Consider the following 17,646-nt stretch of genomic DNA (forward strand, 5'->3'; position numbering starts at 1 on the left):
CCCAGTAAAACCGCTTCCTCATCACCTCCAGGAAGCGACAGGCGAAAGTGCATTTTCACTTAAGACATTCCCATAGAAAACAGTCAACTGGGAAAATAACAACTACTTGTATTCTTAAAATCAGTTAATTGTGTATAAGATTTAATATACACAATTCTTAAAAAGAAGACCATAAACCAAACACACGGCATAATGTTTAAAACCCGGTTGTATTCTAATTTGCCAAACCCCATCACAAGAAAATATGCATCTGTAGACATGTATGCTACAGTATAATTTTTTTTTTACTTTGTGTTTATGTTTTTAAATTTTTGGATGCATGAATCAGAAACTGCAAAATGAAGAGACCAGGCTACAAGGTCTACCATAAATACAGAAAAAGATATGCGAAGGCTCACAGAGTACAATCACATGCTGAAATAAATTTGCATAGCAGGTAATGCCATTGCTCTCAGGAAAGCTGTAGTCCAAAATGAAGCTTTCTACTACAATGTATTCATAAAAATGAGCAAAAATAGGATATCACTGAACTTGTCTTAAAAAGAAAAATGTTATATAACTATGAATAACTGGTTGTTCTGTTTTCTACAAAAACAATTATCTTCAAAAGATTTAAATACTATTTCTATCGACTGCATGGAGATAAAACATTTTTTAACAAGATGTACCTCAATCTATAAGCATTTTGAGAACCAAGCTTAAAACAGCTTTGAAAGAAAAATAAACATAATGTTACTACACTTTGGCTCTAAAAATACCCCTTCATACTATAATAATTATATGCTCTATAATTATTAAATTATGTACATATATAATTCAGAAAGTTACACTTAGCAAACGCAACATTGTTTATAAAAGTTTTAACTTTTCTTGGCTTCTTTTCCTGCTTTCTCATAAGGAAAACACCCATACTTAAGAGAAAGTAATGCAAAGACTAGCCTTTGTGTTAAAAACAAACTTTATCGGTGAAAGCGTGGCACAAAGATGTCTGCTGGCAGAAAAGAACATTTTCTTTCCAAAGCCAGAAGCTTCCTAACTCAATTTTGTAACGTAAATAATAATTAGAGTAATGAATGTAAGAATACAGACACATTCAATGAATGTTCTCTCTTAGTCAATTTTTCTAAGGTTTGAGCAAAATATCTTCAACACCCAATTTCAAATAGCTAACTCTACTATATGTTTGTTTTTAACTATAACCTGCCCATATTGTTTTAGAAAGTAAGCAGACATTAATAAATAACTGGATTTCTAATTGACCAAGACTACTAACACCATGCCAAAAATTTTTAAAATTATTTGTTACTGAAAATTATTTATTTTGCATGCTCTTGAAGACTTCTTTACCTGCAGATGGCTGGGAAACATTCTTGAAGACCTTTCTTTTTAACTAAAGATCCTTCAAGGCAGTACATAATGATATCCATAACCTTTGACAGAAAAGAAAAGATTTAAAATTAACTTCAAATGCTTAATTTTCCAAAATGTAAATGGTTAACTTAGGCCTCATTTGCCCCTAAAAAGTCTATATAGTTTTATTTTAGTATTTAAAATAAAAACAAAAGCAATTTAAGCCATGTGTATATTTCAGTCTATCCTTTCTCTTATCTGTGAAAAGAAATTTAAAGGACAGTGCAATAAAATAAAGACAACAGACTTGTTTAAAGTCAATTCATATTTATGTACATAATAGGTAGCTTTATTCAACATATTATATATTTTATTTATAATGAAAGATGTCAAAGGTAACATAACCTTTACATATTACAGACCTTTACATATTATGGACCAATTCTAAGTGACTGGTGAGTGAACATGAAAATCGTTTTGATTTTTGAGGAAATTTAAATAAGTCTTCCAGAAATGGCACAAAAATTAATTTTAGTTATCTCTCTCTTACACACACACACACACACACACACACACACTCATTCTTTCTCTCTCGCTCACCCTTTATCTCTTTTAGAGATGCTGGAAATAAAGATGCTGATTTATATTACCTTCATTAGAATATTTAATGTGGGTTGCTGATGGATCATTTAAAACAGGATAGTCTTTTACCTCCACAAGAAGATCCACAACATCTGTGGGCATCTTTTCAATCAGAATTTCAATGACTCTCAGAATCTCCCCTTTAGCTCGCGCGAGAGTTGTTGTGTGCACATTCTGCTGTGATTGAGTATTTGCTGCAAGGGCCGTGTGTCTGTGTACCTACAAAACATTTCTCAGCTGTAGATATGATTGACACTGATAGAGTTGTACATTTCTAGCCATGGTTTATTTTTCACTTGCTAATACTATAGAAAAAAATAAACTTATTGGGGGTGAGTCAGAAAATACTTTTGATTGCAAAAACAATGTTAGTATAATAAAAACTCAATAGGCATTGCCTAATGGAATTCTGTAAGTTCCTGAACATTACATGAGATGTTAATACAACACTATCATGACATGTTTAAAAAGAAACATATTGAGGACTTGTGAATTTGGTACATTTGGAACTAAGGTAGACAGAAGTTGGCAGATGCCCAGGAAGTAAAAGATACGATCCTTGCTCTCAAGTAATGATAGTGCAGCTGACCCTTGAACAACATGGGTTTGAAATGCATGACCCGACTTATACTCAGATTTTCTTCTGCCTCTGGGCCTCTGAGACAGCAAGACCAATCCCCTCCCTTTCCTCCCCCTCAGCCTACTCAATGTGGAGACGACAAGGATGAAGACCTTTATGATGATCCACTTGCACTTAATGAATAGGACATCGATTTTCACTTCCTTATGAGTTTCTTCACATTTTCCTTTCTCTAGTTTACTTTATTGTAAGATTACAGTATATAATATATATAACATACAAAATATGTGTTAATTGACTGTTTACATTATCAGTAAGGCTTCTGGTCAACAGTGGGCTAACAGTAGTTCACTTTTGGAACAGTCAAATACTATTCGTGGGTTTTTGACTGCTAGGGGGATTGGTGCCCCTAACTCCCTTACTGTTTGAGGATCAACTACAAATAATACTTTAACCACACTGTGTCCCAGAAATTATTCTCTAAGTGCTTTACAATTAAGTTGGGAAATCCAAATGAACATGCCTCCAAAAATAATGAGCATGGCAAATAATACAAATTCAATGTGATTTTCCCCATACAATTGTAAGCCTTATAGTTTGGATGAGAAAGAATATTAACAGGCCCAGGCCGGGCACGGTGGCTCAAGCCTGTAATCCCAGCACTTTGGGAGGCCGAGACGGGCGGATCATGAGGTCAGGAGATCGAGACCATCCTGGCTAACACGGTGAAACTCCGTCTCTACTAAAAAATACAAAAAAGCTAGCCGGGTGAGGTGGCGGGCGCCTATAGTCCCAGCTACTCAGGAGGCTGAGGCAGGTGAATGGCGTGAACCCAGGAGGTGGAGCTTGCAGTGAGCTGAGATCTGACCACTGCATTCCAGCCCGGGCGACAGAGCAAGACTCCGTCTCAAAAAAAAAAAAAAAAAAAAAAAAGAATATTAACAGGCCCTGGACTAGCCTATGAACAGCCATAAGGTAGTAGGCATAGAAATGGGGTAGAGGTCAGAGACAATAATAAGAAACACTTTAGCATTTTACTCTAATATTCTAAGATTGAACAGTGAAGTGGAAAACTTGTGTGTGTTTTTTGTTTTATTTATTATTTAATATTTACAGACAGTGTTTCACTTCACTATGTTGCCCAGGCTAGACTCTAACTCCTAGGCTCAAGTGATCCTCCTGCCTCAGCCTCCCAAATAGCTAGGACTACAGGCACATGCCACAGTAACAGGCTGAAAATTTGCTTTTAAAGGTAATAAATGTGGACTGTTATTTTAAAATTACTTTTCCAACCAAAAGCTGGAGTAGAATGAATTCAAAGCATGGGTATTCTAACAGTTCATTTAAAAAAAATACTCATATGTAAATGGTGCAAGGGAAGTTTGACAACACAATCAATACAAGGACCTGTCAGACTAATGTGAGGTTTTTTCACTATATTCAATATTACAACCTGTGCATATTCCACTGATGGGAAAAACTGGCAAAAAAAAAATCTTCCAAGACTAATAAAATTGACCACTTGTACCCACATATATATACACACATTATATATAACTATATAATACCTACAAAATAAATACATACATATGTATATTTTAAATCTAGTGGAACCTTACTATAACACTATGCACTATTAGAAAAATGCACACCCTTAGTCTACAAATTTATTTTAGATATGAATTCAAAGCCTCAGTGCCTCACATAAGCCTATACAAAATGCTGTTAGGACTTTCTTTCCTCCCCTCCCAGCGAAATTTGGCACAAATGGTTACAGCATGCCTATTAGGGATAGCTCTGGGGCAGACATAGGCCCAATAGGTTTCAGTTTATCTGAGTAGACTCAGAGGTATTTATTATTTTAAAAATTCATCATAGCTACAGGAAAAACAACTCAGACAGAGCCCACACCCTATGGACACTGCGTCTGCCCATTATTCATGCTGAAATGGAATAAACCTTTAAAAAAATTTAAGAGCTGATCATTCTTTCCTTTTCCTCCTCCTACTAAGACCTATAGGAAAGTTCCAATAATTGGCTCATTGTTCTTTACTAGTTTTCCAGTTAGATGTGGGCAATTAGTTTGAACACTAAGAATGTGGGAATCAATTGGCATTCAAGTCTTTATCTGTGACAAGTAATAGGAAAAACAATTAGCAAGTTTATGACTTACATTTTTTGTTTACAGTTGGAGAGCCAGTGCTAAATAACAAGTTTAGTTTTGATGACAAGTAGGTACTTATCTGTGAAAAACGTGAACACCTTTAATGTCTTTGAGTTTTCATATGCCTGCTATAATTCAGATTGAAAAATGATTGTCAAAGATTTACAAGTGAATTAACTTTGAGAACAGAAATGAATACAGAAGCACAGGTAATGAATGCACCACACCATGGAATTCAGTGTGCATGCACACTGACACATGTGTTCATTTCAGTACTAAATTATTAACTTGCATTGTTCTAGAACAAACTAGAAAGACTATTTGTGGATATGAACCCTCAGCTTATAGTATCCAATAATTCCTCTGAATGAGAAGATGGCGCACACTGAGAAGCTCCGCTCACCTCTTTGGCTATGGTGGTGATGAAGGCGGGTGGTCTGGCGGTGGCAATGAGCGAGAGGGCATGCCTTGCAGAGCGGGCCGAGTCAGCTGCTGGGCTCAGAGGCAGCCCCATTGTGATGCTAAACAGGGATCAGAAAAAGGGAAAAAAAGAAAAGAAGCATTAGAAATATAGACTGAAAAGATTAGACACAGCTTATAATGTCAGTTCAAGGTCAATGGGAGCACTCAAACAGTTAGAATATAATGGACTTGCAACAATGGGCAGTGATTAGGAGTCAGAGTGTTCTGGCATCAAATACAAAATGGAATAATTAACCGTGAAGATTGAAAACAGTATGTGCATCTGTCCAAAGTGTTAAAAACGCCTTGTTAACAAATTATCAAGAACTAGTACTGAATACATATCACAAAGCTCAGAATGAGGTAAGAATGAATTATCGTGCTGAGTATTTTCAAATTTTTCCTAAAAATAGTTATTTATAAAGCCATGTTAAAAGACTGTATCTAAGGCTGTATATCTGAAAGGAAGGCAAGATTCACTCCTGTCTATAAAATTGTCACAAGTATTGAGAATGACAAAATTATTTTTCGTTTGTATATTATTTTTCATTTGAAATATCCTTATACCGCCGGTAAACCCCAGTTTAGTACTTTTAGACCCAATCTACTAAACAGCATGCTCCACCAACAGTTACTTAGTACTAATGCCAAAAATTCTATTAACTGATACTAATTCTGTTTATATAAAGAAGAAATGGCATGATGTTGTCCAGGCTATTTGTAAGACGATGCACACAATGAAAGAGATCTTCCCAAACTGTCAGAATGCCAGGGTCATGATAGGAGAGTAATGCTATATTCACTCTCCACCTCTACTACATGAAAATATCAACATTCTTGTTTCCAAGCTTCCTTTATATTATATATAATCCACTGGGTACAATATCAAGACTATTATTAAAATGTGGTACGTGATCTGCCCATTAACTGTATACAAGGAGTATTTTGTTACTCAGTATAGGATATAATTATTGTTTCCCGAGTTAAATATTTTTATATTTAAATATGTATATGAAGACATGTATAAGAAATATGTATATGAACACTTATCCTACTCCAATTAAATGAGTCTATGTGCTTCATGTGTAAACTGGATTGTATTTACTGAAAATTCTCAAAAAGTTGATAGGTATCTCTATAACTGATCTAAGAACCATTATTTTAACTTGTAGCTGAAAATAAAAATTATGTAGGCATTCTCATCATTGTGAAAGGAAGTTCTGCTTATAAGTCTTTGTGACTATTACACTGCTTAAATCTCTGACTGGTAGTATAACTGTCTCTCTTCTTTTTCCCATATCGAGGGTAGAGATGAAGCAGGGGCTCAGAGGAGAGGAGTATGGAGAGTTTTCCTTTGATGTTTAACACTGAAAAGAAAGATGTGAGCTGAGAGAACACACACATACTGAACAATGCACAAGCAGAAGGCATCAGTGGGCATCTTCCACCTCCCTGCCACGGAAGAGCCCGGCACTCTTGGGTCCCAGTAGGAGTTAGAAAGAGGTGTTTTGTGAGAAAGCAGGATGGGCAGTTGGCCAGTTTCTTTTCTGGATTAAACTTGGCTAATTGTAAATTCAGTGAAAGAAATGTTTACTGTGTGAATAGTGCTGAGGCTAGACGGCTTAATACTTATTGTAAAATTCAGATTATAAACCCAAATTTTAAGTCAAGTTTTCAAGGATTCAAAAGCCAATTAAACTTTGTAGATACCCTGTGATGCTTCCTTTCATCCCTCAATGTAGATGAATAGGGACTGATGATACTGAAAGGCTATAAACAATCAAAATGTTACATTAGTTGAATAATTCTAAATAAAATGAAATCAAGTTTGGGAAAATCAATAAAATCACAGAATGCTGGAGTTGGGAAAGATTTCCCAGGCAACCTCCCTGACAAGCAGTCAGCCAGGGAAAAGGAATGTCCCACCTCCTGGGCAGCCCATCCTAGATTTGGAAGGCCCGCTACAGGGGAAGAACTGGGTGCAGAGCCCAAGGTCTAGGTTGAAAGCCAGGCTTTCCTGTGTTATTTCATGCCCTTTGTATCTGCTCCAGAATATCCCTATAAAGTGGTTGATACAGGTATTTACAAGTGAGAAGTCGGGTCCGAGAACTTAAGTGAGGGGCTGGGTAGTTGTGTGATGTCTTTCAGGACAGCTAACCTTTGGAGAAAATACAGTGGGGAGAGGTGTGACCATATTGTGGTTACTTGGATTACTGAACCAGTACTGTGACTAAACTCAGTGGCTTTGGATGAGTGGCTAGATTGCATCTTTGAGAGAAGATTTTAGTGATACGTTATTATACTTGGCCTTCAGCTGTTTTATTCATTATTAATAATGGTTTGAAGATACAGGATGCACAGTTATCAGCTGGTGTGGTTATAAAGTTGTAAGGGAGAGCAGTTATATTACGTAACAGAACTAAGATCTACAAAGTCATCAAAAAGATCAGACTCAGCTAAATAAGAAGTCTTATGTGTGGGTACAAAAATGACCAACTTCACAGGGGTGGGATTGGCAATACACTGCTGAACCAGGCTTGTGAACTACTGAGGATTGCATCTGAAACATAAATATGAATGGTAGTGATCCTGCTACCCAAAGAACTGGGCTGTGTCATGAGAAATATAGTAATAGGGTCCTGCTGTAGTTCATGGCTCTGGGTGCCTGTCTGTCCTCCCCGTGGATATACTGCTACCTAGGTGCTAAGAGAAAGGGTCTGGCTTCTGCAGGACAAGAGTTACAGTGTCCTCCTAGAATCCAGAGATGTCCAGTCTGTCCCCAGCCGTGTGCTGCTGGGATCCCTTACCATTGGAAACCAACATAAGCAGGATCATAGCAAACTCACCATTACCTCTAAGTTCTTGCTTCCATCCCTTCTCTGGTTCTTTTCATGGAAAAGAAATGTTTAGTGACAGGCTAAGAGAGGGAGGGACACACACACACACACACACACACACACACACACCCAGAATGAAGAGATACAATCATGTGTGCACCTGAGTATGGAAATAGTCAGCTGACAGATCTTCAGGGCTCATGCCACAGTGACAAGTGGATACTTTCCCCTTACCCTTATGGTGTGTCCTGTGGCCACCCTGGACTGAATAAGCACAACATCTGTAAAATGGGTATATTAAAATATCTACTTCACAGCACTGACAAGATGACTAAATGAGGAAACAAATACAAAAACAACTAGCCCTGCCGGCTCCCATATTTTATGTACAATAACTGCTTCTTCTGACCAAAGATGCTTCTCATAAAAAGAAGCAAGGTGAAGGGAAAATGAGATAAACTACCAGCAGGTCGCTGTTTCAAGCCAAAAGGTGTAGCCACGCATGGTCCTTCCCCCATGTCAACAAATGGCCTTGTAAATTTGGGGGAATCAGCAAACTTCCTATAGTAAGAAAAATGATAAAGGTTGGTGCTTTGGTGCTGGATGGTGGGTCTAGAAGAGAAGCTATAGGGTAAGGGGGAAGGAAGTGAATCAAAGACATGTGAACCTACTGCCCACTGAGTTCACTGGAAGCTGGAAAAGCCAGCGCTCTTGAAGAGGCATCAGTGTGCGCACCTGAGGGATTCCCTCCATTGGCGTCCGGCAGTCTGAGCGCAAGACTGCAGAGTGTGGATAACTCTACAGCTCTGAGGTCAGGGCTCTGCAGCGACTTGGAGGGTATGGCATCCACAGCGCAAAAGTAGGGGGCTGCGTGTGTGAGGGTAGAGAGGTGGTCAAGGCATAGAGAGAAACCTTGTGTCCCTCCTCTAGTCTACTCAATTCACCGTCATCATAGTCATCTTCCCAAAGCACCACCTTTGTTTCCTGGTTGCCCTACTTAAAAGTAACCTTCTCTACCACTTCTAGGAAAAACTCTAAACAGCTTGGCTTAAGATTCTAGGCCCTCCATAATCTAGTTCCCTAATTTTCAACTCACTCTTTTCTACATCAATGCTCCTGAAGTCAGGCTAATTTCCAAGCTGGTCCCTAAAGGTCTGTTCCTTATTTTATTCCAGTATTTTGCTAATGCTTCTCCTCCACCCCTTCCCCCACTGGCACAGTCTCCTCCCTCCTCTCCGTTCAATTCTGGTCTTCCCACATGGTATTCTCCAACTGCTGCAGCACTCATTGACTTCTAGTGAAACAAAAATAATCAACAACAAACCCCATTTATTGCAGGCCCTTAATACTAAATCACATTCTGCCAGGACTTACAAATTAGTTTTATATTATGGTCTCTGTACAGATTTGAAACATGGCTGTCAATTCTGTGTATCTCCCCAAAGTGCCCAGTTCAGCCCCTGGACATGCTGGTAGCTCCATACTTACGCAGTAAGTGAAGTAGCTGGCAAATTCAGCAGGAGGAAAAAAAAATCATTTAAGCTAGTTATTGGACTGAATTGACCAGGCAATGAAGTCAAAGCAATTGATCTGGTAGTCCCAACGGATGAAGTCTAATTCTACATTTGGTTATCTCTAAAGTCAAGAGTGCATTGTCTGTGTGATATGCTTTAATGTGGGATGAAGAAGGACCATACTATCAGAGGTTTGAAATTAAAGGAGTATCAACCTTATTCTGGAATCTGCATGTAAACATGGAACGCATTTGTTTCATCTGATCCCGCCTATCTGGCTATTATGCGGATTATCTGTTACACCGGTTTACAGGATGGGTCTTTTGGTTCTCTTTATTCTAAAAAAAAGTGGTCATGACAGACTCTCTGTTTTACTCAGCATTTCAGTATACACACCCAATACGAAATATCGGAGATGACAAATATTTTAAATAAAAATATGAATGGAAAAATAGTCCACGCCAGGCTGAGGTCCCTCTTCACAGAACTGCTCATTAATCCTGTTCTAAAGCTCACTCCATCGTGGTGAAAGCGTTTCAAAAGTTACATGAAAGAACACTTTGGTTAAATGTCATGATCTAAAATTGTCAGACTTTATCATCTGTCAAATTAAGCAACAGTGTAAGGGAATATTCCAGCGGGGCCGGTGGGGGAAACACATAAAATTTCATTGAATAGCCTGTAAACTGTGGTCAATAGGAGCGGGGTAATGAAAAGAGTTCCCATCAAAAACAAAGACTACTAAAATGACTTTAAAAATGCATACTTAATGTATAGCCCCTGGGATTCCCATTTTATTCCTTCCTGGCTAAACAGGTATGCTAATATTTGTCCTCAATTTAACAAGATATCTTCAATTCCTCTGTCATGTTGTACATTTATTTCATAACTCGCAGGTGGCATTGAGTTCCTAAACACAAAGGCGGCAAATTCCTTCCTCAAATGTATATCTTTAAGATCTATTTCCTGTATGCTAAATACAATTACAGTGAATAAAAACTATGCTAATAGGATTTACTTATATGGCTTCTTCAGATTATAAATTTTCTGTTAAGAATAAGTTTTACAGAAACAGGAAAAATATGAATAGCTTAAATATGGAATCCTAAAGCATCTTAGCATTTGTATGATGTGTTTCTTTCTCCACTGTTCACCCCCAAAATTCAAGAATGGTTGAGATTTGAGTTAGCATACAAAAAATGTTTTTCTCCCATTCTATGTAGTTCAAAAAGAATCTTTCTAATACATGGCACCTATCTGTGTGTCATCAAAGCATGTGTGGTTTCCAGTGACTTTATGCTTCTCTCTGAATGTTTGGTAAACTGTGATGATCCCAGAAAAGCGGTGGGCAGTCTGTAATTCACTAATGTCCCTCAGCTGTGGCAGTATGTGACGCTCGCCCAGCCCCTTCAGCAGCTGGGACGGCACTGCTCCACTGTTCTCTTTCAGAGTAAAGGTCCTGCCACATGAAGGAGGCAAATGGATCAAAATCACAGACCACAACTTAGACAAATGGAAGTCCAACCTTCTAAGAGCACAAGAATTTTTCTGCTCCTTAGTACAGTGGGATTTTCTGCTGTTTCTAACATTTTATCAATCAATATGTACATAACCATACTGATCTAACAAAATTATGAATGCATAAAAAGGATAATATTATATGTTTCTACTTTTCTCACAATTAGCTCGGGATGGCTCAATCTATGATTCCAATGACGTGCAGTCTCAATTTTCTCTTAAACAGTTCATCATGGATGAACAGTCCATCACCATTATTTAAAAATGTCCTCACATAAGATTTTACCTGCGAATCACTCACCTTTTTAAGGGTGGCATAGCCATATGGTACAGGAGCTGCAAGATGGGAGTTGGGAAACCTGAGTGACAGTCTTGACCCTTTGAGTACCACTGTGACCTCAGCCAAGTTGTTTAATCTGTTTAAACCTTATTTTTACTTAATAGCACATTAGGGGTACTGGATCAGATGATGTTGAAAAAGATTTTCATCTCTAAAATGAAAATCTTTAAATCCCATGACTTTATTCAACATTTATTGTTAGCAAATCACTTGGCAAATGTTATGAGTAAATAAGAATAAACATATAATATATGACACAAGTACTCAGGAGTTTACTGATATGTAAATATGGCTTTTACATCCTAGAAGGTACAAAATCTTTGATGAAAATAATTTTTTTTTTTGAGATAGGGTCTTGCTCTGTTGCCCAGGCTGGAGTACAGTGGTACAATCACAGCTCACTGTAGCCTTGACCTCTTTGGCTCAAGTGATCTTCCTGCCTCAGCCTCCTAGGTAGCTGGAACTACATGCTCCTATAGCTTTTTTAAATTTTGTAGAGACAGGTTCTCACTATGTTGTCCAGGCTGGTCTCAAACTCCTGGGCTCAAGTGATCCCGCCTCAGCCCCCCAAAGTGCTGGGATTACACGTGTGAACCACCATGTCCAGCTGAAAATAATTTTATTAAACATATCTAAAAATCTAAAGTACACTGAAAATTCTGATTATGTACTTTAACAAATTGTTTTAATTCTGTGGATGTTAAGATTTGGAATGCAAGATCGCATAGTGGTAGGAGCTTTGGCTTTTGGAACAAGCTAGACTAGGGTTTGAATCCTATTTTTTTCAGAGACTACAATGTTACTCTGGATAAGAGGCAGCAACTATCTATCAGATTCATTTTTTTCTCATCTGCAAAATGGGGATGATAATGCCTGTTTCTTGAACTTCTGTAGAACAAGTTGAGGACATGGAGATCTGAATGGCACAGAAACTCAGAGGTAATAAGCATTCAGTAGGAGGACTGCATCCCAGGCCTCTATATCCCTGCATAAGGCTATGTGATAGGTGCTAAAAGCAAAGAAAAAACTCACTGCAACAATCTTTTCATAAAGTAAAGGCATACCAATCCTTTATCTGACCCTAATCTATTCCCCTGAGATAACTGGGATGGAAATTATGTCTGAGATTTATTCATTTATTTAGAATCAAGGTCTTGTTCTGTCACCCAGGCTGTAGAGTAGTGGTCCAATCACCACTTACTGCAGCCTTGGCCTCCCAGGCTCAAGCCATCCTTCCTCCTCAGCGTCCCAAGTAGCTGGGACTGCAGGTACATGCCACCATGCCCAGGTAATTATTTATTTTGTAGAGACGGAGGTCTCGCTACGTTACCCAGGCTGTTTTCAAACTCCTGAGCTTAAGCAGGCCTCCCAAAGTGCTGGGATTACAGGTATGAGCCACCACCTCCAGCCACTGTGTTTGAGTTTTACATGGGAGAATCCCACTTTAAGTTCTACAAGAAATTAACAAATAAAATTAGCTAAAAATAGCATTTTCCTCCTTTCACCAGATGTCTGGCATGCCTGTGCTTTCCTACCCCTTTCTTTCGCATGCCCCGTCCTTCCCCTCCTCTCCTCATAATCACTCAAATGACAGAACCAAATGAAACCCCTCCTTGTATCCCCTCTGGTTATGCAGGGTGATTCATTTCACTATGTCCTGAATGTCTACACTTTTTACCTTCCTTCTCACTTTGTGTCATGGTTATTTTGGGGCAGATCTTGTCTTTCCTGTAAGACTGCAACTGTCTTGAAGACATGATCTTTGATTCCAATTTGCAACTACAGAGAATACCTAATGCTCCTTTCACATATTAGTTATTCGATATGCTTGATTAATTAATAAATAGTTAAGATTTGGCAAAATATCTGAAAACATTAGAAAACAACTGTAGATATTTTGATTTCAAAGATGTAAAACTGCATATCATGTTTCTAAAATAAAGGGGTAACCAATTCTGGAAGAAAATACTCTTTTTTTAAGAGTCGTGTCTCGCTGTTACCCATGCTGGAGTGCAGTGGTTCGATCATGGCTCACTGCAACCTTGAACTTCTTGGCTTAAGCAATCCTTCCCTCTCAGCCTCCTGAACAGCTGGGACCACAGGTGTATGCCACATGCCCTGTTAATTTTTTATTTATTTTTTTTTTAGAGATGGGTGTCTTCCTATTTTGCTCAGGCTGGTGTCAAATTCCTGGACTCAAGAGATCCTCTCACCTCAACCTCCCAAAGTGCTGAGATTACAAGCACGAGTCACCAAGCCCAGTCAGAAAATACCCTACTCATCTCGAAGCATATACAGTGTTTTAGGAGACCTCTCAGGAGTCAGCTTGGCAGGAGATGTCGGTACATGGGGGAGAGGCAAAAGGGAACTCTGCCATGATATGTGTTCTCCAGACAAGGCAGGGGACCTGACTGGTTGCCCCTCCACAAAACCCTTGCCCTTAGAAACTCACAAGAAAATGAAGAAAGTAGGAAACATTGCTTATGGTTTTTCTTTTTCAATAAATGTGAACTGAAATTTTAAAAAGCACAAGCCTAACATAAAAGCTTCTTCATAAAGCAAGCTTAACATCACAGACAGAGGCAAGGCGGCTGAGCAGTGTTACTGTGTATACAGCAAATCAGGCACAAAAAGGGGCAGCCCAGCAGGGCAGCACAAGGGTAAGATCCACACTTAACCCCCTGCACACATCGCTGCTCCACTTCCCACCATCTCAGGCCTCTGCACCCTCTGCTGAGTGTGTCACGGATGTAACAGGCCATTTTCAATCTAAATCTTGTTATAGATTAATAAGCAAATATTTTCTTGCTTATTATGCAATTTATCATGATGAAAATTACATTGGACTCCTCAAGGCTACATGCTGATACATTCATTTATTCAGAGCTGTGTATAGAAAGTCATACTAATCTTCATGACAGAAAAGGATATAGTAGCAACATTTAAATTGCCTACTGAAAACTTCAGTCTTTGTGTCTGTGAACAAACTACATGTAGATAAGACCTAAGCGCATCTTTATGCTTTCTGGAACAAGCCTAATGTAAATTTATTTAAAAACAAAATCAAACAAACAAACAAACAAAGAAAAAAATACTAACCCTGAATAAAAGCCCATCACTTTTCCTCCCAGGCAACAAAACAGTGCATACTACTGAAATAGTGTTTTGATCAGATTTAAAAATGAGCTCCAAAGTTAAGTCAAAGCAAAATTTTAGACAATCAAAAAATGTGAATGTTTCTCAAGACACACCAGGAGAGCTGCAATAACAGAAGCCAGCACTGTTGACGTGTGGCGGGTGTACACGGCAGCTGCAGCCAAGGGGAGGGCAGAGGTTGAAAAGATGTCTGGGGCTTCACGCAAAGGCCAGCTGCCTCATACTATAGGCACAGACTCCTGGGCTCAAATTGCCTCCTAATCCTTCAAGTCCCATTGAGAATCTTCAGGCTTCCTGTATCCAGAAAACTATCCTGCCTACCATTATGCCAAACCGCTCATTCTAGAGTCAGGCAGCTCTTGATCTGCTGAATACAAGGCCCTAACAATGGCATCAGCACCAGTACTTCTGTCACATAGGAAGACATTTCATCTCTTAATATATGCTCACTATTCTAAGCAATTTGCAGATATAAGTTCATTTAATATACCTTAGAAGACAGGTACTTTAATTAGCCCCAACTTGTAGATACAGAGAGGTAAAGTAATTTGCTGGAGGGCATACGGCTAGGGAGATACCGAGGTAAAGTGTAGGACACATGGTAGTATGATAGGAGGGAACTGGGGGGCGGGCAGCAGCTGTTTAGGTTTGAAATGAATGTCCTCTACCAATCACCTTGGGACTTTGGGTTAGCAATGTCTAATCTGTAGACAAAGCCACAGAGTTCCATTCTAGCCTTCAGTTGCTCCTCTGATCTCTACTTTCTGAGCATAGAGCAGTCAGTAGAAAACTATGGACCCAAAGCATGCCAGAACTTAAGGGAATGGCAAAGCAAAGGGCTAAGAACTCTACTTTTAAAAAAAGTTAACAAGGACAAGAATGAAACACCATTCATTGAGAAAATCCAAGTGGTGGTAACATTTTTGTTAAGGGAGGCATTACGGGACAGTTCAAGAATTCCAACCACTTCATACCCACTGGGATGATTATACTAAAAAAATTAAAAAGAGAGAAAGAAAGAAAAAACAAGTGTTAGCGAGGCTGTAGAGAAAATGGAACTCTTGTGCACTGCTGGTGGGAAAACAGTCTGGTGGTTCCTCAATAAGTTAAACATGGAATTATCAGATGACCTAGAAATTCTACTCCTACGTATCTACTCAAAGAAATGAAAACAGGTGTTCAAATATTTATGCACGAATGTTTATAGCAGCTATATTCACAAGAGCCAAAAGGCAGAAACAACCCAATTGTCCATCAACAGGTAAATGGATTAACTATATGTGATATAACCATGAATGGAATATTATTCAGCCATAAAAAGCAACAGATCACTATGATATGCCACAACATGAATGGACCTTGAAAGATACCATGTCAGTGAAGAAGCCAGTCACAAAGGACCACAGTTTGTATGGTTCTGTTTATATGAGATATGCAGAATAGGCAAATTCACAAAGACAGAAAGAAGAGTAATGGTTGCCAGGGCCCGGTGAAGTGGTAACAGGGGAGGACTGCTTACTGGGCTTGGGGCTTCCATTCAGGATGAATTCTGTGGGGGCTAAACAGTGGTAACAGTTGCACAACACTGTGATTATATTTAATGCCACGGAATTATACACTTTAAGATGGCTACAGTGGTAAATTTCATGATATGTGTATTATACATCAAAAGGAAACAAAAGAACTCTTTGCAGGAATCAGGAGACTGAGTTTCCAAACCAACAGTAATCTCCACCAACAGGACCCCCTGCCTCATCAATCCTAGTCAGTAGGTCACCACGTGTGTTTCCCACCTATTTCACTTTAGCAGCTCCCTCAGTTCATCTTCCTCTTGTAGAACTCTCTCGTCTTTGCTTCCCTGGATCACCGCCACCTCCTCATGGCTGGTCTTTTACTGTGTTTAAGTGAAACCTCAATGAAGTTGATTTAAAGGCTAATATGAGTGTGGAGGAGCAATTCCCCAATTTGGCCATGTATGCTGGCCATAATCATTTCTGATCAAGTATCAAGTATTTAATATATATATCATTTTCCTTATAAACTATATTACACTATTATTAGCAAGTAATACTTCATGGTATAACAAGTACAATTGGAAAACTATGTCACATCTCATTCACTGGCTCAGGGCTAAATCTCAATTGTATTAAAATCCTAGAAACATGCTTCCTTTTCATTGTCCATATTCAAAACTTCACATACGGAGACCTTTGTCTATTCTTTGTCTATTAAACATGCACAATCTCTATAGAATGATCAATAAGCCCACCAAAAAAGCCCCTAAAACAAAGAACAGTGACAAATCAAATTAACTGGGATCTGCACATACTTGGCAAGTTGTTTCTCGGCATCGGCACAAAGTTCCAGAAGCCCCATCAGAACAGCGGACACATCCATGTAAGGCTCCCAAACGGTGAACCCGCGTCCAATCAGATCAATGGCTGTTCTTCGGATAGTGCTGTGTGGAGGAAGTTTGGGGCTTGGAGGCTGTAGCAGAAGAAACGTCAGTGCCTTGCCTGAAATGACAGAATACAATGCAGAGCATTAAGGGAATTTTATTTTTGTAATCTTTTCTTTTGAAGCATACTTTCCAAATACAATCCATTTTTGATTTTTTTAACTGAAAAAGGTTTTGAACCTCAAGACTACACAAGATCTTAAATAAATGGTTTGCTCAGCCACATTCTTTGAAAAGTTAGGCTATACTATTTCATACCATATTCTAAAGTGTTTTAATTACATATTATATGTAAATGGGTATATATAATTTCAAAACATATCAATGATCTTAAATTCCAAACAATGCTTCTCCCTAACTCAGGGTTCTACAAAATGGAGATGGTTTCAAATAATGTAATACGGTATTTCTTAACCTTTCTTCTGCATCTAACACAGTTCATATGTAAAATACTCCCCCTCATAACACCTCTCATTACAGGCACATTGCAATAAAGGATGGAGAACGTAGAACACGTAGTTTGAAAAAGCTTCCCTCCCAAAGCATCTATTTTCCTCTATATTCTGGTGTATGTACTGATATAGTACAATTATGTCGAGGGTGTGGTAAGTTCTTCACATGATTT

General features: G+C 38.5%; 1 protein-coding gene across 7 annotated transcripts in view; it reads right to left on the minus strand.

Moving 5' to 3' along the window:
- LOC105477091 (WD repeat domain 7) overlaps window positions 1–17,646 on the minus strand; it is a 388,969-nt gene that overhangs the window by 88,803 nt on the left and 282,520 nt on the right. For all 7 annotated transcript variants that reach the window (XM_071085283.1, XM_071085280.1, XM_071085278.1 and 4 more), the window contains 4 exons: window positions 16,893–17,079; window positions 5,140–5,257; window positions 2,062–2,211; window positions 1,348–1,430 (listed from right to left, as the gene is read on the minus strand). In XM_071085283.1, coding sequence (XP_070941384.1) covers window positions 1,348–1,430; window positions 2,062–2,211; window positions 5,140–5,257; window positions 16,893–17,079 — 538 coding nt within the window. The remainder of the gene's footprint in view (window positions 1–1,347; window positions 1,431–2,061; window positions 2,212–5,139; window positions 5,258–16,892; window positions 17,080–17,646) is intronic.

Source organism: Macaca nemestrina, chromosome 19 (genome assembly GCF_043159975.1).
Source record: "Macaca nemestrina isolate mMacNem1 chromosome 19, mMacNem.hap1, whole genome shotgun sequence".
Classification (NCBI taxonomy): domain Eukaryota; kingdom Metazoa; phylum Chordata; class Mammalia; order Primates; family Cercopithecidae; genus Macaca; species Macaca nemestrina.